Source organism: Copidosoma floridanum, unplaced genomic scaffold (genome assembly GCF_036245765.1).
Source record: "Copidosoma floridanum isolate Cflo_tuat_1 unplaced genomic scaffold, Cflo_Japanese_pri ptg000019l, whole genome shotgun sequence".
Taxonomy (NCBI): Eukaryota; Metazoa; Arthropoda; class Insecta; order Hymenoptera; family Encyrtidae; genus Copidosoma; species Copidosoma floridanum.
In genome coordinates, this window is record NW_028321896.1 from 3,097,010 (window position 1) to 3,117,545 (window position 20,536).

At 39.7% G+C, this 20,536-nt stretch overlaps 2 protein-coding genes across 2 annotated transcripts; one reads left to right on the forward strand and one right to left on the reverse strand.

Annotated features, from left to right (window-relative positions):
* The first annotated feature begins 1,299 nt into the window (after positions 1–1,299).
* Positions 1,300–5,586, forward strand: LOC106636965 (fatty-acid amide hydrolase 2). Its single transcript, XM_089593576.1, has 9 exons — positions 1,300–1,356; positions 2,388–2,615; positions 3,110–3,313; positions 3,390–3,595; positions 3,696–3,838; positions 3,913–4,091; positions 4,166–4,555; positions 4,660–4,842; positions 4,936–5,586. The coding sequence occupies exons 1-9, from the start codon at positions 1,306–1,308 to the stop codon at positions 5,032–5,034; spliced, it is 1,683 nt and encodes a 560-aa protein (XP_089449702.1). The 5' UTR covers positions 1,300–1,305; the 3' UTR covers positions 5,035–5,586.
* A 366-nt stretch (positions 5,587–5,952) lies between these two features.
* Positions 5,953–11,077, reverse strand: LOC106636967 (clavesin-2). The gene is made up of 5 exons (XM_089593578.1): positions 10,218–11,077; positions 7,960–8,164; positions 7,248–7,371; positions 6,934–7,146; positions 5,953–6,865 (listed from the first exon to the last, which is right to left on the reverse strand). The coding sequence occupies exons 1-5, from the start codon at positions 10,375–10,377 to the stop codon at positions 6,422–6,424; spliced, it is 1,146 nt and encodes a 381-aa protein (XP_089449704.1). The 5' UTR covers positions 10,378–11,077; the 3' UTR covers positions 5,953–6,421.
* Positions 11,078–20,536: the final 9,459 nt, after the last annotated feature.

Consider the following 20,536-nt stretch of genomic DNA (forward strand, 5'->3'; position numbering starts at 1 on the left):
GTGGCTGTTTAGTCGACGGACGCGTGCACTGCAGGGAGATACTCTGTCGGATCGACTCTGCTCGTTGAAGCTATTAATTTTTCTTATTTTTTTTTTTTTTTTTTTTTTTTTTTTTTTTTGCCGTAAAACGCGTGTTGTTCAACAACAGTGTATACTTAGGAGCCTACACAAGTGCGCGTTGAAGGTAATCTTTTTTTTTTGTTGTTGTTTATCGTGTACCTATAGTGCATATATATATGTTTTTGCGATAAATCGATCGATCAAATTCCTAATTAAAGTGAAAGCTTCTTAGAACCGATTATTGTTGCACTGTCTACGCACACACTCCAATGCTTATTGGCACGTCGGGTGAGCGGTAAATTTTTATTTGATTCATCAAGCTCGATGCGCGCGGACGCGACGTCAATTTCATGTCGAAAAAATGTCAAGTGACAAAGTGTCGAGGCTATATATGTATATATACTTGTACGCGCTCGTCTAGCTTGCAGAGCGCGATCTACACCTTCTTCCACGGGGATAAGCTTGCAACAATTCTTCCAAAATCCCCTCGCGCTCGTTTACAGAAGATGCGAGTTTTCGTGCGGGTTTTGTTGGGCGAATAACCGCGTGAATCGCTATAAATCGACGCATCGAAATTCCCCGCGATTTCAATACCCACTTGCGCGAAACTTAAATTACCTCGTTTTACGATGACGGCACTTTGTTGCTCCGTGAAATCAAAGTACGCGAACAAAATAATTTACCTTACAAAACCTGATAACCAAATTCGGGCTAGAGGGAAAGAAAAAACCGTAACACAAGGTCGTACTTGTATAAAATATTTACGATCAGGATCGATGGTACGAGGATTACCGATTCGAGACGGAGCTGTATTTTATTTACAGTCAACAATCCAACAAACCCCCCCCCCCTGCGATGGATCTGTCAATGATTTTATATTGTCAAAAAAGTGGACCAGCTTTTTGTGTATACGATCGGTTTAGTGGAGCTAAATTTTCGTGCTCATTGAATAAACGAGTAAACTGCCGAATGACTGGACGCATGCAACAGTACGTGTAAGTATATATGTGGTACATTACGAGGTCGCCGCGAGCTTTTGTAGCTGTGCTGGATTATCATGTGTGTATACACGCGTCGAACGAGCACGTATATGCCTTCTTGTATATGAATCGACGCTGTAATCTCTCGATAATGAATCACGTTTGATATGGATTTTTTTCCCTTTTTTCGGTGCGCTAGTGCTCGGGTGTCCGTAAAAATTTATAGCTGCCGTGTGCACGCGTAGTTGGATAGTTTAGTCGGGAAATGGCTCTTAAACTGGGTGGCCAAATGCTTCGTCGCTGTAAAGCACATTTCGTGAGTATAAGCTAAATTGGTGTTTGTGTGTGTGTCCTTTTTTTTCAATAAGACGTACAGAGAGTCGTCGAGAGTCTCGATATTTGCATACATGCTTTTTTCGTGTGTTTCGAGTAATGTCACAAAGTTTGCTCGGTGCTTGGCTTTGCGAGAATTTTCTTGGGTATACTGCATGTGAAGTACTGTGGTGTGTATATTTATCATCTCAATTGCCGATTTTCGTCTTGTTAATGGATATTCCATGTCTATATGCTTTTGGAGTATTACCATACGTGCTATAATGTGTTATGTAAAGTTTTATCAACGACTGTGTACGAGAAACGCGGAGACTTTCGAAAGATTGCCAGAGATGAATTTTGTTTGACGAGTGTTTTTTTTTTTTTTTTTTTTTTTTTTCAACCATTTTTAGTCTCAACTGTTTATTTTCACTTTGTGACCTTGGGCCGGTTCTCGATCTCAGACTCTCTCGTGTAGTACCGGGTGAGAGAAAAATTTTGATAAAATCGATGAACCATCCATAGATTACGTTTTTTTTTTTTTTTTTTTAATGGCTACTTTGTACACCGATGAGTCAGGAATCGAAATAAATTCGTATTTTTAATTCACGATGCTAAAAGTCACCGGAAAACTTGATACCCCAAAATATTTTCAAATCATAAACATTTGCGTCACTGCAATTTATGTACCTCAATGATGTTTCATTCTTATTATCTTTTATCTCGTATTTAAAATGAACAAATGACTTTATGGCACTTTCTTCCATTATTTTATTTTTACCATTTCTCTAGATAGCCTTTTCAAATTTGTTCATGAATAAAAAACGTAATAATAAACAAACAAAAAGTAAAAAATACTTATTATTCTTATCCAGCGCACTTGACAATTGAAACTCAATCGTTCTTATCGATTTATCGCGCATTTGTCGCGTACACGCGCTATTGTAGAAAAAGATTTCCCAACTCATCGACCGGCCAACAAGTATCTAATCTCAGTCGTGTGTAAACATGTAAAAATATTTTCTCAACAAGCAGCAGCCATATGCGTTTAAAAAAAAGAGGAGTAGACCCGACAAGGAGCCCAAGATGAGGAACATCGTCAAGATCGTCAACCTGATCCACACACTGGTCCAGTTCGTGGCGAGGGGATTTTTCCTCCTCGTGGCCTATCTGAGCGGGCCGGCCGAGTCTCAGCCACCGATCAAGGACCTGACGCTACTCCACAGCGCCACCGTGCTCGCTCTAAAAATAAGAACTCGCCAAGTAAGTTTTTTTTTTTCTTTTTTCTTCCATACCCCAGCCAACGCTTAAAACGAAAGCCACGAATATTATACATTTTTTCACCAGTGGCAAGTAAAGCATGACATCAACCGGTCAAGCATTGCCGTACACATGCTAAGTGACCAACAAACAAATTCCGACGCGGGCCCGAGATTTTTATCGCCCGACAGACTTTGAGGAATAAATTTGGCTGAAAAAGCATACGTGCAGTGGATTTCAAAAGAAACACGTTCCTCGCATCCACTTATTTCCTAAAACTTTGCGAAACCCTTCAATTTGGAAAAATCCAATGCACTCCATGCGAACTCGCTTTGCCGTCAAACGAACCGTGTACTCGTAATGACATATTCAACGGCTCAAACAAAGTCCGTGCAAATATACGCGCGCATCGAGATTGCGTTGCGTAATCGGCAAAGTCCACATAGACACCGACACAGAAGAAAAAAACAAACAAAACAAAAACTTATGCCTTGCAGTTATCCTCGGAGAGCGTCGTAAGATCCTACATCGAGAGAATCAAAGAGATACAGCCGACTTTGAACTGCATGACGGAGGACAGGTTCGAGGACGCGCTGAAGGATGCCGTAAAGTGCGACGAGCTGCTCAAGTCACTGGACAAACCCTCCGTTGAGACCCTCGCCAGAGACAAGCCGTTTTTCGGGGTCCCCTTCACGACCAAGGTATACATACATGACGTCGAGTTATGATGATCTTTTTTTCACCCGAGAATATAATATATGTTATTTGTACGCGTAGGACTGCATTGCCATCGAGAACCTGAAACAGACCGCTGGTCTGGTAGCTCGCAGGAACTACCGGGCCGCCAGGGACGCGGAGTGCGTGAGACTGATGAGACTCGCGGGGGGCATTCCCCTCGCTACCACCAACGTGTCCGAGCTCGCCATGTGGTGGGAGAGCACGAACTGCATATACGGAACCACCAAAAATCCTTACAACACGAGGTGGGTCCAAATTGTAGAATGATATATACATTTGTCTCTCATATACATGCTTGAGAGAAACCACGTGGATATATTTTTTCTTCTTTTCTTCATCCAACAGGCACATCGTGGGTGGGTCATCGGGCGGTGAAGGTTGCATTCAAGCTGCAGGTGGATCCCCATGTGGGATCGGATCGGACATCGGTGGATCGATTCGCATGCCCAGCTTTTTCAACGGGATTTTCGGGCACCGGCCCTCCAAAGGTCCGCTGACATATGTGCTTTCGTTGGGCATTTTTAAAACATTTTTTCATTTACCAATCTGTTTATGCGTTTAGGTGTCGTGTCTAACGAGGGCCAGTATCCAAACGCGTACACGGAGGAGCAGAACGCGCTCCTAGTGGTGGGCCCGATGTGCCGGTTCGCCGAGGACTTGGGGCCCATGCTGGGGGTACTTGCCGGGAAAAATGCCGAGCTGCTGAAACTCAACTCCAAGGTCGACATGTCAAAGCTCAAGGCACGTGTTTTGTTTTTTCCCCCGATTTCAAATGATATGCTTCCCAACTGACTGGCGTCGAACCCCATCGTCAGGTGTTTTACATGGAGGACAGCGGCGGCGAGATACTCGTGTCGTCCGTGGACCCGGAGATCAAGGAATCGATGCGGCGCGTCGTCGATTACTTCGAGAGGGTGCACAATGTCAAGCCGACGAAGGTTGAGATCCGCAAGTTCAAGAAGAGCTTGTCGCTGTGGCTGGCCAGAATGTCGAGCCGCGATGGCAAAGACTTCTCGTACGAGATGAGCAACTGCACGGGCCGGCTGAACGTAGCCTGGGAGCTGCTCAAGTGGATCACGTTCACGAGCGAGCACACGATCGCGGCACTGGTCACGGCCACCTTCGAGAGACTGAACGTCGGCTACGGCTCCGAGCTCCATAACAAGCTCAAACAGGAGGGGAAAGAGCTCCAGCTGGAGTTTCAGGTACAACTACCTTTTCACACCTCTGTTATAATTTTATCAATTTTCACAACAAAAATTTTTAAAAGCATGCATTTCGTGACTCGCGTTTTCCCCCTTGTATATAGGACATGCTCGGCGACGACGGAGTATTTTTATATCCGACGCATCCCACTGCTGCCCCACTTCATTACGAGCCACTCGTCAAGCCCTTTAATTTTTCGTACACGTCCATTATTAACGTGCTCGCATTACCCGCGACCGCTTGTCCCCTTGGATTGAACAAGCAGGGCTTGCCAATTGGTTTACAGGTGAGAGTTTTTGATGGCAATAAAAATTAAAATAGATAGATTACATTCACAATAAAACACAATAAATAAACGTTGTCGTTGTTACGAACGCAGGTGGTGGGTGGACTTTACCAGGATCATTTAACGATTGCCGTAGCCGAGGAGCTACAGCGGGGATTTGGGGGCTGGGTGCCACCGGCGATAATCGAGTAACGCACCGATGCCAACTTCCTATGCCGAGGAAACAAAACAATGCCTTATAGACTCAAAAACCAAGGAAATCAGTTGCAGAACAATAAAGCCCCCTATTGCGACCTCTCTTGCTCATTATATGCGTGGACTTGACAAGCAGAGAAAAAACGGAAAGGGAGAGGGGATTGGGGTAGGGGGCCCACAATAATACTGTTTTTTATATCTCGATTGCGCGACGCGAGGCTCGATTTTTTTTTCAGCCCGTGTAGATTATTATTATTATTATTATTTTAACATTTACTGTTGATGAATATCAGAAAATGCAATTGACGTTGTTATAAGATGTTACAAATCGTTGTAAGCTTTTCTTTTTACTTTATTTTCACATCATTGAATTTCTATTTTCATAACAGACCCGTAGCGATACATGTGCTGGAACGGAATAATATATACGTATATATGTTGGTTTAATTTTTATCAGATAAAATGGATATCGTGCGATTCTTTATTGATTCTTTGGACAAAGTTTATTTTATGTACGTATTTGTATGAATAAAATTGTGATTGTTTTTATCTGTTTCCAATAAACCCTCTTTTCCTTGTTTTTACTGTATTTTACCTTTGTCGTTGAAAAAAAAATTGGGAAAAATTTCATAAAGACAACAACGACACACGTCGTGCAAAGAAGTAATTTATTTTACATTTGTATTTTATACTCGTTCAAATGCATTTACATGGTAATAAACCTTATAATATAAAACGGAAGACACGATTCCGTCGCGTTGCGTGGAACAATCGTAAAAATCGCTCAAGTTATAAAATACCATATATATATACTTAAATATACGTGTGACACAACGTGAGGCATTGAGATTTTTGAAAATCCCAACTATGGGAACGAGATTGCAGTAATACTTGTACATGTACATATATTATACTCACAAACGATTCATGTTTTCTTTTAGAATTTATTGAATCACAGTACTTATATTTATTATAGTATCTTATTCGAGAATAATCGACTGGTTAAACAGAAATCTATCTTACCGATGTCAAATACAAGTATGTGTTATCAAAGCCATTCTTACAAGATGCAAACATAATAATCAAGACTCGTTTAGCGTGCAATAATTGTTGATCCGAAAATTGAAATATCGAAACGTGCCTTTGTGCTTGAATTAAAAAAAAAAGCCTTACTCATCGGTAAGATAGACATCTGTAATTTCCAAGAAATCAAAATAAAAGTATCACATCCCGTTAAGTAACTTTTCCATGTCATGGTATACGATAGCGTATGTACGTTTAAAATAATGAAAAAAAAAAAACAATGTGAAGTAATAATGATAATAATCCTCGGACGCGCATACACACACACGTATGTATGATATATATGCGCAGGCACGTGTCCTCAGGTGGAGATGAGATTGCGTTTCTCTTCGGTCTCCTGCGGTCCGTCCTCGGCCGGCTCCTTCTGCCCCTCACCGTTGAGCCTCTCCTCGTCGTCGAAACCGATCTCCACGTCACTCGCCGAAATCTGCATGGTTTTCATTTCTATCGCCACTTTGCCGGACGCGCGTCCACCCCTGCTTTCACTACCATCGCCAGCCTCCCGTTTCCCCGACTGCCTCGCCACATCGTCCCCCGCACTTTCGGACCCCACGGCACGCGGAGGTGGATTTTCGTCGCTGCCGATTTTCATTTTCGACTCGGCCTCCTTTACCGCCGTGTGTATGACCGGCTCGGCCCAAAGGCCAGGATTGAAGGCCGGGCCGGTCCCGCCCAGCTCCGAAGGCAATATGTCCAGGGGCAGGTGCTGGTGCAGCGTGCTGAGGTTGTTGCCGTGAAGGTAGATCTGTAGGGACGGATAAATCGGTTGATTGGTGGGGGGGCTCGGGAAGAGATTGCACGCGTTATGTATACCTTTTTTCGGGTCTTGTCGTCGAGGAACGGCTTGACGAGGGCGAGGGTCGCCTGGACGTAGAGCGGCGCCGATATGAAGTGGATGGCCTTGAAACGCGCCGGGAAGCGGCCGCGAAGGGTCGATATCAGGTTGCGGAGGGCGCCGGCGCCCAAGGCGCCCCCCTGGCGCAGCGTGAACCCGCTCCAGTCCACCACGGCCACGAAACCGGCTTGCTGATTGGTAACGTCACGGACTGCGTTAGTCTTTTTTTTTTTTTTTTTTTTTTTTTTTTTGGTGCGTCGATACGTTAAGGGCGACGGTATTTCGTACGTACCTGGTTTCTGGGGTCTTGAATCAGCGTCTCCAGTACCAAGAAGATGGCCCTCTGCACAGCCAGAGCTGGGATCGTTATGGAGTCCCATTGCGAGGCCAACACCACCAAGACGCACCGGCCTTTCCTGCGAATCATCGTTCACTCAGTGGTGGAAGCCATCTCATTGAGGATTATTTGAAGAGAAAAAAAAAAAAAAAAATCTTGCCAACAAATTATACGACAGTAAGGGATAGTACACCCAATGAGCAAATTAGTTTAGAGTCGTGTAAAATGTTGATGATCGTGTGCGAACGATAGAGTGGACATCTGTGCTTATGGGGACCGAGCATGACAAGTCTAATAGCGCGTACTGTGAGCTTGTATCGATTATCTCGGAAAATTCGATAGGTTGTCGTGAGCAATTTTGTTATCTGGGTGTACATACGCTACGCGTGGGACAGCGGGGCTTTGTGACGCGAGCTTTGATTTTTTTATCTCTGCAAAAATCGATAAATTGCACTTGCTTGTGCTGGACCTGTAGCCCATCGACTTTAAAAAGGTTGATAATTATTAAGAGTTGCTTTGAAAGAAGATAAATTTTGCGGGTGAGTGGGCTAGCATGTGCATGTCTCATTCACTGGCCCGTGGGTATAAAAATTTGCAAAAAAAATCATGTTGTCGTGGTCGAGCTTTTTTTAAAAAATCACGAGATACAAATTGATAGACAAACAACCTGTCACGGGCAGGTAAGACGCCGGGTATGCCAGCCCTGAGCGCTGCCTGTATCGTGGGGTCGCACGCCGTCAGATTGCCAAATATGTCCTGGCGCTGGGTTATTTGTGCCTGGTAGGCGGCTATCAGCGCCGCCGTTTGCTCCGTCCTGTACTTCCGCGCCAGCAGGAAGCGCGTGATGTACTCGTCCGTGCACTCTTTCAGTTCTGTTGCGGACCCGTGGCATCGTCATGCGCATACAAGATTTTTTTTTTAATGCAATTTCATTTTTGGAGAGCTATTGTTAAAAGTTTATAGATTTTATGGCGTAAAAGATTCAAGTGTGTAACGCAGGTTTCTTAAAGCTTGCGATTCTCCAAGGAGACTAATTTTTATCGTTTGCGTCTTAAAACGATTTTTTCTTTTCCTTACACAAGTTTTTACAAAAAATTACTCTTGTCATGGTATTTAATGGAGCATAAATGAAGCTTTCCGATTGTTTTTCCTACAATCGGTTTAGCTGTATTTGCGTTATCCACAAAAACTACCACTTTTATTGTATCGGTTATCAAAATCGGTTATGAAAATAATTATCATTAAAGAGCCTCCAAGACAGGTAGGACAAGTAGACGCAATGGAAAATTAAAGCTAATTATAAACATAAATGATAAGAAAATTGTAATGAAATTAAAATAAGGAAAAAAAATAAAATTTTCTTAATTTAGAAGTGAACAAGAGTCCGAGGAAGCTTTGTGCCAATTACGTAGTTCGTTGCCAATTTTTCTACCGTTGCAACTATGCTTTACTCGCTTACGCAATTTATTTGACGGAAGATATTTTTGAGAAGATGATTGATCGTACGTTACAGTCTACTGTCAGAAACGAAAGTATACCATATTGAAAGGCTTGAAAGAAAATTTCGTTATTAGACGTCTGAAGCAGCACAACATTTAAGTGTTTACCGGAAAATTTTTATCGAATGATTATACGTTTTTCCAGCCCGGAAATCGTCAGCTTCATTGTAAACCACGATTTTTTTTGTTTTTGTAATTAGGAAAAAAAAAAAAATTTTAATTTGTAAACAATTTTTATTGAAGTATTCAAGTTACTGCAAGGTAAAGCAAAAATGAAACTTAGTTTTTAAATGTATATTCCCCGCAAGCATTAATGAGCTCACGCAAGAGCCTCACAATCAACCATCTCGTGGCGCAATAATTTTTTACAATACGCCAAATCACCAAAGGATGGTCTCGTGAACATAAAACCGTGATATTTCTCAAGAGAGAAAATTCAGGCGAACTGTACTGCTTTGTTGTTTCTTTTTATCGATTTAAATAATTAAATAAGAAAAAAAAAAAAAAAACAAGTTTTTGCATCAGCGCAGTGTCATTGTTATTGATGAAATCAAGTTAGCATAACAAAAATATTTTATCGCTGTCAGTGCAATGCACGTTGCGAATATTTAAGATAACGAAGAGCCAAACTTTCGTGAAGCGCGGAATCCGATGAAAAGTTATGTGTTGTCACTGCACACGCGCCGGTGATAATATTAGCCAAGTCAAATGTATGACAAAAATTTTTTCCTTTTTTTTTTCTTTCATTTTTCGCAAGTGCATTCGATATTCCGGTGAAAAATCACTCGTCAAACTTTACGCGGCTGTTATAGCGCTCAGCCCATTATGTGCAACAGATTATAACGCATGAAGGCGCACTGCACACGTAACGGACGCCGTGTTTTTTTTTTTTTTTTTTTTCCTACTCTTTAGACTGAGAGTTACTCAAGTTTCATGCACAAGTGCTTTACAATAGTTTTTCCTTTTTTTTTTACCACCGTTACGTCGAATCGTAGCACCATGTGTTTCGAAAAATCATAAAAACTCTCGCCGAAGCACGTCCCTTTCAAAATGCTACTTTTGTTTTGTTTTCCACTTGTAGCCCAATTATTTGGAACGCAATAAACAAGCGAGTGCGAATAAACCGATATTTTTGCAAATAATTTATCGGGGCGCGAAAAGAAAAGCCAACAGTCGTCGACGCGTCGTAAAAATCACGTTTTTTTTCCCTTTACTTATTACGACTCGCGTAATAAGCCAAGCCATACGTATGTATATCATACCACAGAAACCGCCCGAGTTGGCGAAAAATATTTTATATCTTTTTTATTTCTTAAAAAAAGTTAAAACTTTTATACCGATCACTCGCGCTAAAACGAGTTTCACTCGGAAAACAGCGACCAGCCTCGCTTGAAATAAACAAAATACATAATATGTACACACTCACCGACACCAGGCATGTCCTGGAGCAAAGCTCTGACCGTCTTGATGGCCAGTTTTTTGTCTTTGACGCTGAACCTCTGCTGCTCCTCGTAAATGCAACGGGCGAGCGCGTGATTCGTGTGCCCTCGCGTCGGGTCCCACATGTACTCGCAATACTCGGCCATACTATTATCTACCTCTTTTTTTTCAATTCTCAAGCGAACAAACTCTCGATGTTTTCGTGTTTCCACCCACGAAGCGCACACAGGGCCTATATTTCCATTGTCCCCCGATCACCATCAAGTTGATAGGAACACGAAAACCCCAGCCCCACGGGACACGGGTTATACCACACTGCAGGCTTCTCGTGTATACTTATAAATATCTCGTGAGGGGGAAAACAGCAATCCAGCGTCCTGTAGTAACGGGCGGCCGGCTTCCTCGGCTCGCCGGGCTGATGGAACTGCGGCCGCGCACAATGGGCCGAGAGCTGTCGTCGCTCGGTAATACACAGCAAGTAGTACAATGTTATATGGCAGCTGGTGGCAATGCCGATCTCAGAGCGATGGTGGTGGCGAGCCGCGAGTCGTTTCGCGACGCATGTCGCCTCGTCCTCGCACCGCTCTTTCACCACGTACTTATATATGTGTTACCTGTATGGATAAACGATGAGGTGGTAAACTCTATCATGCAGGATGTGGCTGTGTATATAAGGATATAAATATCTTCGTCAACGTGATCATATTATAGGTGCGATTCAGTTGGTCCTGGTGTTTATTACGTGCAGTCTATATGCGTATGAACATCTGGTCATAACTCAGGTTTGCACCGATGGCTAATTAACACTATAATATGCTTGTGTAAAATAATGCCATGTCCGAGCCCAATGGCAATGATGGATAAAAAAAAAAAATGTACATACATCGAGGGACGAATATTATTATTATTATTATTATTATTATTATATATGGACACCGCTGTGCTTAAATGCAGCTCACCTCGTATAGGTACAATATTATATACTTACTTGATGCCAGGTAGGTGTACTCGTATTAATACAATCATCATCGGAGCCGCGGGTCGTTGTGCCTTTTGTATGCTGTATTATAATATTGTGAATGCCGCGTGTGTAGCTGTGCGTCATCCATATACATATATATGTACTTATATATCATATATATGCTCTTAGCGTGTGGGTGCTTTTGCAGTCGGACTACGTTGTTGACGTATACCTACGTGATAGACCGTAAATACGAGTAAGTACGGCTGCCGAGCAAGAAGAAGAGCTGCAACAGAGCAAGGATACCAGTGTGTGGTTGGTTATGGATATAAATATACAATAGGTGTATCAACCGTGTACCGTTACGTCAAACGCCTCTGCGGCTCTTTCTCTTTATTCGTGGGCCATAACCGTGACGCGCGGGGCAGATGTGTTAAGCTCTACTTTGCTTTTTTTTTTCCTTTCCTTTCTTTTCTCTCATCCATCGGTTTTTTCGATGCACTGATTCACGCTCCTCGAAAACAACAGCAAAGTATCGCGGTTGGAGGTGCTCCGAGTGGAGGCACCAACGGTTTAACGATTGTTGGGAATATACATATATGTACGCTGTTGAACGGACATTCAACTCATCATCCCGTCCGGGGATGAGAGACCAGGAAGGTGTCTCGCATTGAGTCCTCCAATGTTATCATCATCCCCGCACTTAAGGAAAAAAAAGGACATGAAGGATCGATTTAATTTTTTTTTTTGTTTTTTTTTTGTTTTTTTTTTTTTTTTTTCTAATGTAAGCTGGTTTGTGCACGAGGACATAGCGATGAGTGATTTTAAGTTATTGTTTATTCTCAGAGACTATATATACACTCGATAAGTTTGTTTGATTAAAAAAACAAAGCAGGTATTAGTGTATTCACTAAAGCCGAACTATATCGCGTCCTCGAGCGATCATGCATACATATTACATATACATTACGACTCCTCAAGACATACACGCGTATAAGTATGTATGTTCAGAGGCTGTTGTGTATAAAATCCACGCAGTTTGCGAAAAGGGAAAGTTGGCGCAGTGAGCAAATTATCGTTTTTTAAAAATTCAACGTTGCACTTTACGAGTGAAATTCCTGGTTTGATTGATTTTTCTACTTCAAAGTCTATACAGGAAGTAAAAGACTCGCTGTTATCTCGAGCATGTGTGTACTATTTTCGGATCTCCCACTTGTGGCAACAAAACTAATTTATCGGTGATGAGAGTTAACGCTTGTCGATGAATTTAATTTTTAAACGAAAATACGACTCATTCGCAAAATGGTCCCTACGATACTTTGCCACGTGATTTCGCACATCAACTGTGCACATATGTATACAAGTAGCGCGTACCTCGAGACGTTTATTAGAGAATTCCTCGCGTTTTTCAAACATAATTTTCTTTTCTTTTCAAACCAGTGCTTTTGCCGTATTTTTCAATGCAGCTCAAGTCAAACAAGACGATAAAGTTTGAATGGCAACGAACAAGGTGCCATCCAATTTATACGTGTACACACAGCGTCGTACCGATAGACGAGCTCGATCGATTTTGCGTTTCACTGCACGTGTTGCCGATATATACGTAATACGACAGATAGCGATCCAAAAGCTTTTTTTTACCGGTCCAAAGACGAATCAATGTGACTATGATCAAACAACTGGAAAGGCTATATACATAAGAACCGGGCGAAACTTCCCACGTGGGACGAGGGGAATTTCCTAAAAGAACAAGAGTAGAATGTATAGATGACACGATGGAAAAACAAGAGGAACATTAATTTAGTGACAATAGCATTTACCGGTACTTACATGTATACGTGCAATGTAATATAATCGAAGGTTTTTGCACAAAGGAATCGACGGAAAGTTAAGCAAGAGCCACTCGCAAAGGAAAAGGCGAGCGAGCGACGGAGGGAGGGAGAGAAAAAGAACAACAAGTCGCTCGAGAGCTGTGAAAAGAAAAGAAGAAAAAAAAAAACTCATCGGCTGACTCATCGGCACCCCTCTCTCTCTCTTTCTCGATCGCGAATCGTTTGTACAAGTCGATCTCGAGCGATCGTTTTCTACGTGGAGCCGTTCTCCGTTTCGCAAGATTTATCCGTAAGTAATATGCTTATGATGACGGCTTCGGCTGAAAATAAGAACAAACGGCCGCTGTCGGAGCGGAAACTTTCCACCGTTCCGTCTACGGCCTCGGGACTTACGAATTTTTGTTTTTGTTTTCTTAAGGGATGTCGAAGGTTTTCTTCCTTTCCTTCTCGAACGCGTGCTTCAAGTGCGAGAGTGTACCTGCCATTATACCGCGACCTTGACATTCTTTCGAGCTGCATGTGGGACTTTTAAATCGGTCGTTACATTGTTGTTTTTATATACTTGACGAGATTTAGATGAAGATTAATCGACTCGTATGTTTATTTCGATTTTTTTTTCATACGTGCAATTAAAATTGAAATATATAGAAGCTAAGCTCTACTCTCTTTTTGTTTGTTGGGGGGATAATCGTTGTTGGCCTTATTTTCAAACAAAGTGATAATAATGTTCACCGTTACGGATCGGCGAGCTGCTAATTTAGAACTGGAGAGAGAGAGACAGTAATATTATTTCGTGCTAACCATATTTTTTAGTCTTTTGGAATAAAGTGTATCGTTGATGAACTGTAATAATAATTTTAATGAGAGAGTAAAGGAACAAGACTTGCATGCACATGTATGTGTCTGTACTTGAATAAAAAAGTCACACCCTTTCCGGATCTTTTCAAAAATAGCCTTTAACAGCCTATTGTTGGTACGTATACCATACTAAACGTTATTGTTTTTTTCCGGTCGAGCGAACAATATGTAGTGTTACCAACAATACAAACATAAGGTATATTGTAAATTGTTATATACATATAGCGTCATTTGGCAAAACCAATGGATCGTGATGGGTTTTTTATACGGTACATGAAAACTACGAATTGAAAATAATAAAGCTACTTGCAACGGGGCGATTTAAGACAAAACAACTTTATCGTGCTCAGAGAATTTGTATTTTAAAATATTTCGTCTTGTCGACTCGCAGTGAAACTAGTTTACCATATTTGCTTTTTTTCAAACAAACCTATACTTTTTTTTCCTCAAACTTTAACACTCTAAAACCATCTATCTACAAAAATAACAGCGACAAGCGACAACAAATGAAAAATAGGTGACTTATTTGCCCTCGATTTATAAAAATCGGCCAACAAAACACGTGCACCACACATTAACTATACTTAGCGCAATTACAACTTTTCAACGAACAAAAAGCTTCAGCTAGACGGTAAAATGCACTGTTTGTATTGTACACTCGCTCGGGCAAAGAAGTCAGTAAAATTTTTTTATTAGCTCAGAGAAAAAAGAAAAAAAAAAAAATCGAGGAAAAAAGTAAAAATTGAGCAAAGCGAGTGACGCATAGTAATCGCGTTTGGATGATGCTGCATTTACTCATCGTCGGGGTGTACTAAAAACAGCTCGGCAGAAACCAAAATACGATGTTATTCCTTTTTCCTTTGTGTAAGATAGATTTCGCTCGAAGAGGAGTAAAGTACTCGCAGGAAGAAAAAAAAACATCGTGACTCGCCGAGTTTGGCGTGAAACGTATCCTATACGGGCGTATACGATAAAGGAAGCAAAAAGAAAACTATAGGTATTATAGAACAGCGGTGAAGGTCAGCGTGACCTGCGTGTGTATATAACGTGTGAGGAAAAAAAAAAAAAAAAAAAAAAAAAACAGCAACCTACACATACTTATACTCTCCCACACATACACACGTGCAGGTAGGAATAAAAAAGGGAGAATCGCATGAATGAGCAAATAACACGATTTATTTCATACCAAAGTACGCGTGAGATCCAAAAACGTGCAATGACGACACTTTGCAACACAAAAAGATAATTAAAAAAAAAAAAAAACAAAGAAAAATCTGTAATGACCCTTAAGCTCTCTCGGTGTTTTGGTATACACTATAACCATTTTACTATCACTCACAGCACAAACAAGGACGACTTTCTATTAGCTTGTGGATAAATACTTTTTTTTTTTTTTTTTTTTTTAGTCAAAATTATAATATATCCTGCGGTGGACGCAACAGCACTGAAACCGGTCACCGAGGGCCACGATCGATATACCTGCAGGTTTATTGAGCGACAATCGGCAGCTGTGCTTATGGTTGCGTCAAATAAATGAAAAGAAATAGGAACAATAGCTACAGTATCAACAACGAAAGGTGTCACTCGAAAACACCTGCGGGCTGTACTTGTATGTAGGTATACCTGGCGCTATAGAGTATGTATCACCCACCAGCCTTCCAACAGTTCCAACTGAACAGCCGATCGACCGATGGGACGGACTATTCGTTTTCCGTGCTTTCGCACACCACCGCACTATAATATTCATACATACATATACGTACCCCACGCTTTGCTGGTGGTAGGTACATCGTACATCTATACACTTTTGCACTTATATCGCGGCGTCGGCCATTTTCGTTGCCAGGAAGCGCGCTACAGTTACGCGTTATACAATCCGCAATGATTGACGGACAGAGCTTTGGTTTCTTTTTCTTTTTTTTCTCCCCTCCCTCCCCCCCTGGGCTTCTCTACAGTACTTATGTACGTACCAACGAATGGAACCGTCGACGTATAACACAATTATACGTGTAGAATGAAAAAATTTTTTTAAAATAATAATAAGAATAAAAAATGGCTCGTAGTGGCAAATAGTGTGCAGCGAGCGTGGCGGCTGTAATGACGGCTGACGCGTGCAACAACAATAAGAGGACGTGTGTGTATGCCTCGGTACCGCACACGGTGCTACGATAATATTATTGTGTTTTTGCTATGTTGCTTCAACGACATGTAGTGTGCCGAGCTCTTTGTGGTGTATGTATATACGACACAAATCGATTCAGCCCAAAAGTTTTTCGATTGATCCGTTTAATCGATGGCTGAACCAAGGACTTTTATTTACCTGCAGGTTCGCAGGAGTTGGAACGTTTTTTTTTTTTTTTTTTCTTCATGCCCGGAAAGATGTTACTACTCGGGTGTATATCAATGTGCACGAGATATGAAGATTTTAAGTGAATCAAAAGTCAATACTTACGAATGAATGAGCTCATGGTAAAATTGTAAGGGACATTATACGTATACAACACAATGAAAAATCGTAGTAGTGATAATATTTTGTGATAATTTTTTTAACGCAATAAATTGAAAAAAAAAAAAAAAAAAAATGATCGAGTCTGTTTAAGAGACTTCAACAAAAGAGAAATGTTTAAAAATCAAAAGAGCGCGAGATTTTTTAGAATCTCTTTTTTTTTGCGAAATGTCAATCGAAGTTATGAAAAAAAGAAAGGTGTTTCATCAAAATTTGCATTGCGTTCTATCGCTTAATAGAAAACAAGTTTACTTATGTTAATACTTACGTTACTCACCTTATTTCAAGAGACCTTGAACAAATTATTTTTTATCTTCACACCAGCCTGCAGGCGTCATTTTACTTATAGGTAATTTTCACACATCATGTGCTACGGGCTATGGTATGAAAGATAGAAAATAGGGTTACTGTACATCTATCTCATCTAACTCCTAAAAATGAATCAGCTTTGATATTAATATAATCATTTCCGATACTGTATCGATTAATATACAACGTGAACCTTTTTTTTCATCATGAATAATTAGTTGTATTTAGAGATTGTCGGAAGGTAAGCAATTTCATTTGCAATTTTTTTTATTAGTAGTGTATGATTAATTTAAAAAATTGAAGATTCAAATAGAATAAGATATTTTCTTCTCAATCAAGACCAAGCCAAATTTTGACTGTGCGAAAAAAAAAATTTAATAGGTTTTTTAACAATTTACTGGCTACATATTTTATCATCAGTAAATGATATCCAATCAGTTTTATCGATACATATATCCTTTACATATACAATAAAATTTATTTTTTATTGATCAAGTATCATCGAGAGATTTCGTTCTTACCTTCAGAGTATTTTGTGTTCATCTTGATGCATAAATAAATGAACAGATGGCTCCGCAAATCCAAGTTACGATTATTCGCCAAATTCGCATTGGCAATGAAGACCATAACAATTTAAGCTGCTTTTTTTTGGACAATAATACACTAATCATAGTCAAATAATTGTAATCACATTCAGTGGTTTAAAATCAGAGGTACAAAGTTTAATTAGAAAAATTATAGCTTATATTAGGGCAAAAAAGCAGAATCATTGTTATTTTAGACAATAAAAAAATACAGTCCAAGTCCACAAACATACTATGATGTAAGTATACATCTCAAAAAATATAAAACAGGGATGGCATGAATACTCGAAAAAAATCCTGCTGTTGAAAACCAGTGTATGACACTTACTTGTAAATTTTGGTTTAATTAATCAGCTGCAGCTCGAGTAATTAAAAGAAAACCTGGTTGGAATTACCTGCAATTTAAAAACTTCATAAAAGATTCAAATTACAAGATTTAAATAATAATTCCAAGTGGTTTCGAAATTACGCATATTTAAAAATAAATATTTGTATTTAATACTGTTTAAAGAATAAATAGTCCAATTGTTTTCGCAAAAATTAATTGAAAACAATGCGAATTTTTATGTTGAGCTGATGGAAAAGTATGAATATAATTGTACAGTATCATCATGCGCTGTCGCCACTGCTGAAGTATAGCCCACAGGCTAAAATACGTACCTATATATGCTCGTCCCAAACGCGAATGCAAATCAAGTCCTCTTATGGCTGTCCATTGTAAACCTCATCGCTTGTGATTAAGTGGTCGTAATAATTTTAAATGACTTCATATGACGAAACGAAGATTGCAAAATCATGAAATAACATTTTACAACGATGTATCCATTATTCATAGTAAGGACATCGCAAATAACGAAAGCAACATTTTTGATGTATTTACCGATAGACGTATATTTATATATTAAGTTGGAGAACAAATTTTATACATATAAATTAAAATTCAAACATAAAGTATAATCTCGCTCAGTCATTGTTTACCAAACATCAAGGCAGCCAGACACAAGTACAAACCGATCAAACAACATCATCATAGATAAGATATCAACAATAAGCCATCTGTCGCACTTCCCAAGTACTCCCCCACCCCCTCCACACTCTATTGTTTCAGGTAAACGTGACTTTTCCGCCTACCGAAATAATTACCAACCACCTGAGTGCATTTCAATATAAATCCAAATACTTACTGCAGTGGAAAAAACAACAATGTGCTTTTCACGGTCCAAAATGCTTTAGAAAAAAATATTAATAATAATAATAATAAAATCTGTTTCGATGGCTGATTTATTATTTTTCACGCATGAATCGGTGCAGCCTACAAGCCTAGGAAGCGTGACTCGGGTGTCGGGTCAACAACCCAAGATATCCGAATGGAAAATTTAAAGTGACATTTGAGACTTCCACATAATACATAGGTGCCAATGTGGTAAAAAATCAAAAAGTGTACAAGTAGTCGCGATGTATGTATGTAGAACCGGTTGCCGGTCCTTTTACGAACCGCACATTTTGAAGCTGAGTCCAAAAAAATCTGCAACATTCATTGTGGTAAAAGTCCCCTTTACGTGGAAAATTTGGGATATTCTCCAAAAATGTAGATGAAAAGGTACAAGCGAACGAACGGGAAAATAAAGTACCGATGAAAAGTCCAAGGTCTTCGAAAGGCCTTCTTGAGAGATTTTAAGGTCACCGGAGGCTTCAAAAAGTCTCAATGTGACTTCAAAAATGACGGCTATCTATCCCCTTGGGGAAAAACAAGATCGTAAATTCCTTGCATTGAGCCAGAACTTGTGCACCTGTGCATTATTTGAATTTACTTTGTTGTCCATCATAAAAGAGAGCAAAACAGTGCTCCAACATTCCCGTTGCGATGAAATAGAGAAAAAGAGGTACCGACGCAAACGAATGAAAGCTCAAGCGCTTTGAGCTTTAACACCGGCCCCGGCTGATGTATATGGGCAAATCCACCAAACTTTTAACCTTCGTGATCCAGAGATTGAGCTTGAAAATTTCGTATTTAATTTCATAAACGAGTCAAATAAGTTTTTATTCACGATTACTCACCTAAAGAACAATGGGTATGCACAGATTCAAGGCCATAAATTACTTTTTTCTTTTTTTATAAGCGATTTAAGATGCAAAAACACAAAATAAGCGATTGAAGCTCAAGAAAAATTTCGTATTCTTAACAACTTTGTTTGCGTGGCCCGCAATATATTGGCCTTAAAATACCTACTTTTACTCGTTCGAACCTTTCTACAAAACATATCAAAGGCTGAATAGTGTGCCCTCCATGAGAAAAAAATTATGCGTATTTTTTTGAGTGAAGTCAACTTTTTTAAAAAATCATTTCAGTCTCTTCTTATGGACTTTTAAGACGCGGCCCTTCAATCACGGAAAAATTTTTTATTCAATCTTTAAATACTTGGAAAAACAAAAATTTCAAGCCCTGTCTCGATGATGTGCCCTACATTCATAAAGAATACGAGCACTTTGAAGTTGTAATGAAAAAACGAAACTAGTTTTAAAATAACATATTTTTTGATGGCACATCGAAGATTTTACGTGAAAAAGGTCAATATAAGTTGTTACCACTGTATTTTATCATGTTCAATTGAAATATAAATGGGCCATCATTATATTTTTATTAAAAAAAATTTTAACTTGTTAAGGAAACTCATATTTACTCCTCATCAATTTATAGTCCTGGCGCACTGTCTGACCCAGCTCATTTTTTTGTTGTAAATAATATAATTCTAGAAAAAAATAACCGATTGTAATAGTTCAAAATTCTACTTGCTGCTGAAGTAGAATGTAGATGTAGTAATGTAGATTATAAAGTAGCAAGTAGTGAAGATTATAAAAAAATGGTCAAAAGCAGGAAAATAATTTTTAGTCGTCGAAAATTGGACGTGATGTTTTGACAGCCAGTAATATGATTGAAGTCGTTCGAGAAAGTGACTCAAAGGTCCAAATGTTTTTAATTTCTGAAAATAACATAAAAAATATTGAAAAATTATTGGAAAATACCAAATTGCAAGTGGCACCAAATACAATGAAAATTCACCAAGTAATATGGACAGAACAAAGTGAAGATGTGATATTTTTAAATTATTTATCATGTTTAGAATGTGTTAAGAATCCACCATGTAAACATTATAGTTTGAAACCTCACTCTGTTATGATTACAAGTATGAAAAAAAAAATAAATAAAAAAACCAAAAGCGAAGTTGAAGTTAGTAAAGTCGTCAAAATCCGCGC

Bases quoted from the DNA above. Each gene is read 5' to 3' on its own strand.
- LOC106636965 (XM_089593576.1), top strand. From the start codon at position 1,306: ATGGCTCTTAAACTGGGTGGCCAAATGCTTCGTCGCTGTAAAGCACAT. The intron at 3,596-3,695 runs GTGGGTCCAAAT...TTCATCCAACAG, and splicing joins AAAAATCCTTACAACACGAG to GCACATCGTGGGTGGGTCAT. The intron at 3,839-3,912 runs GTCCGCTGACAT...TTATGCGTTTAG, and splicing joins CGGGCACCGGCCCTCCAAAG to GTGTCGTGTCTAACGAGGGC.
- LOC106636967 (XM_089593578.1), bottom strand. From the start codon at position 10,377: ATGGCCGAGTATTGCGAGTACATGTGGGACCCGACGCGAGGGCACACG. The intron at 7,372-7,959 runs GTTGTTTGTCTA...GATGATTCGCAG, and splicing joins GTCTTACCTGCCCGTGACAG to GAAAGGCCGGTGCGTCTTGG. The intron at 7,147-7,247 runs GTACGTACGAAA...GTTACCAATCAG, and splicing joins TTCAAGACCCCAGAAACCAG to CAAGCCGGTTTCGTGGCCGT.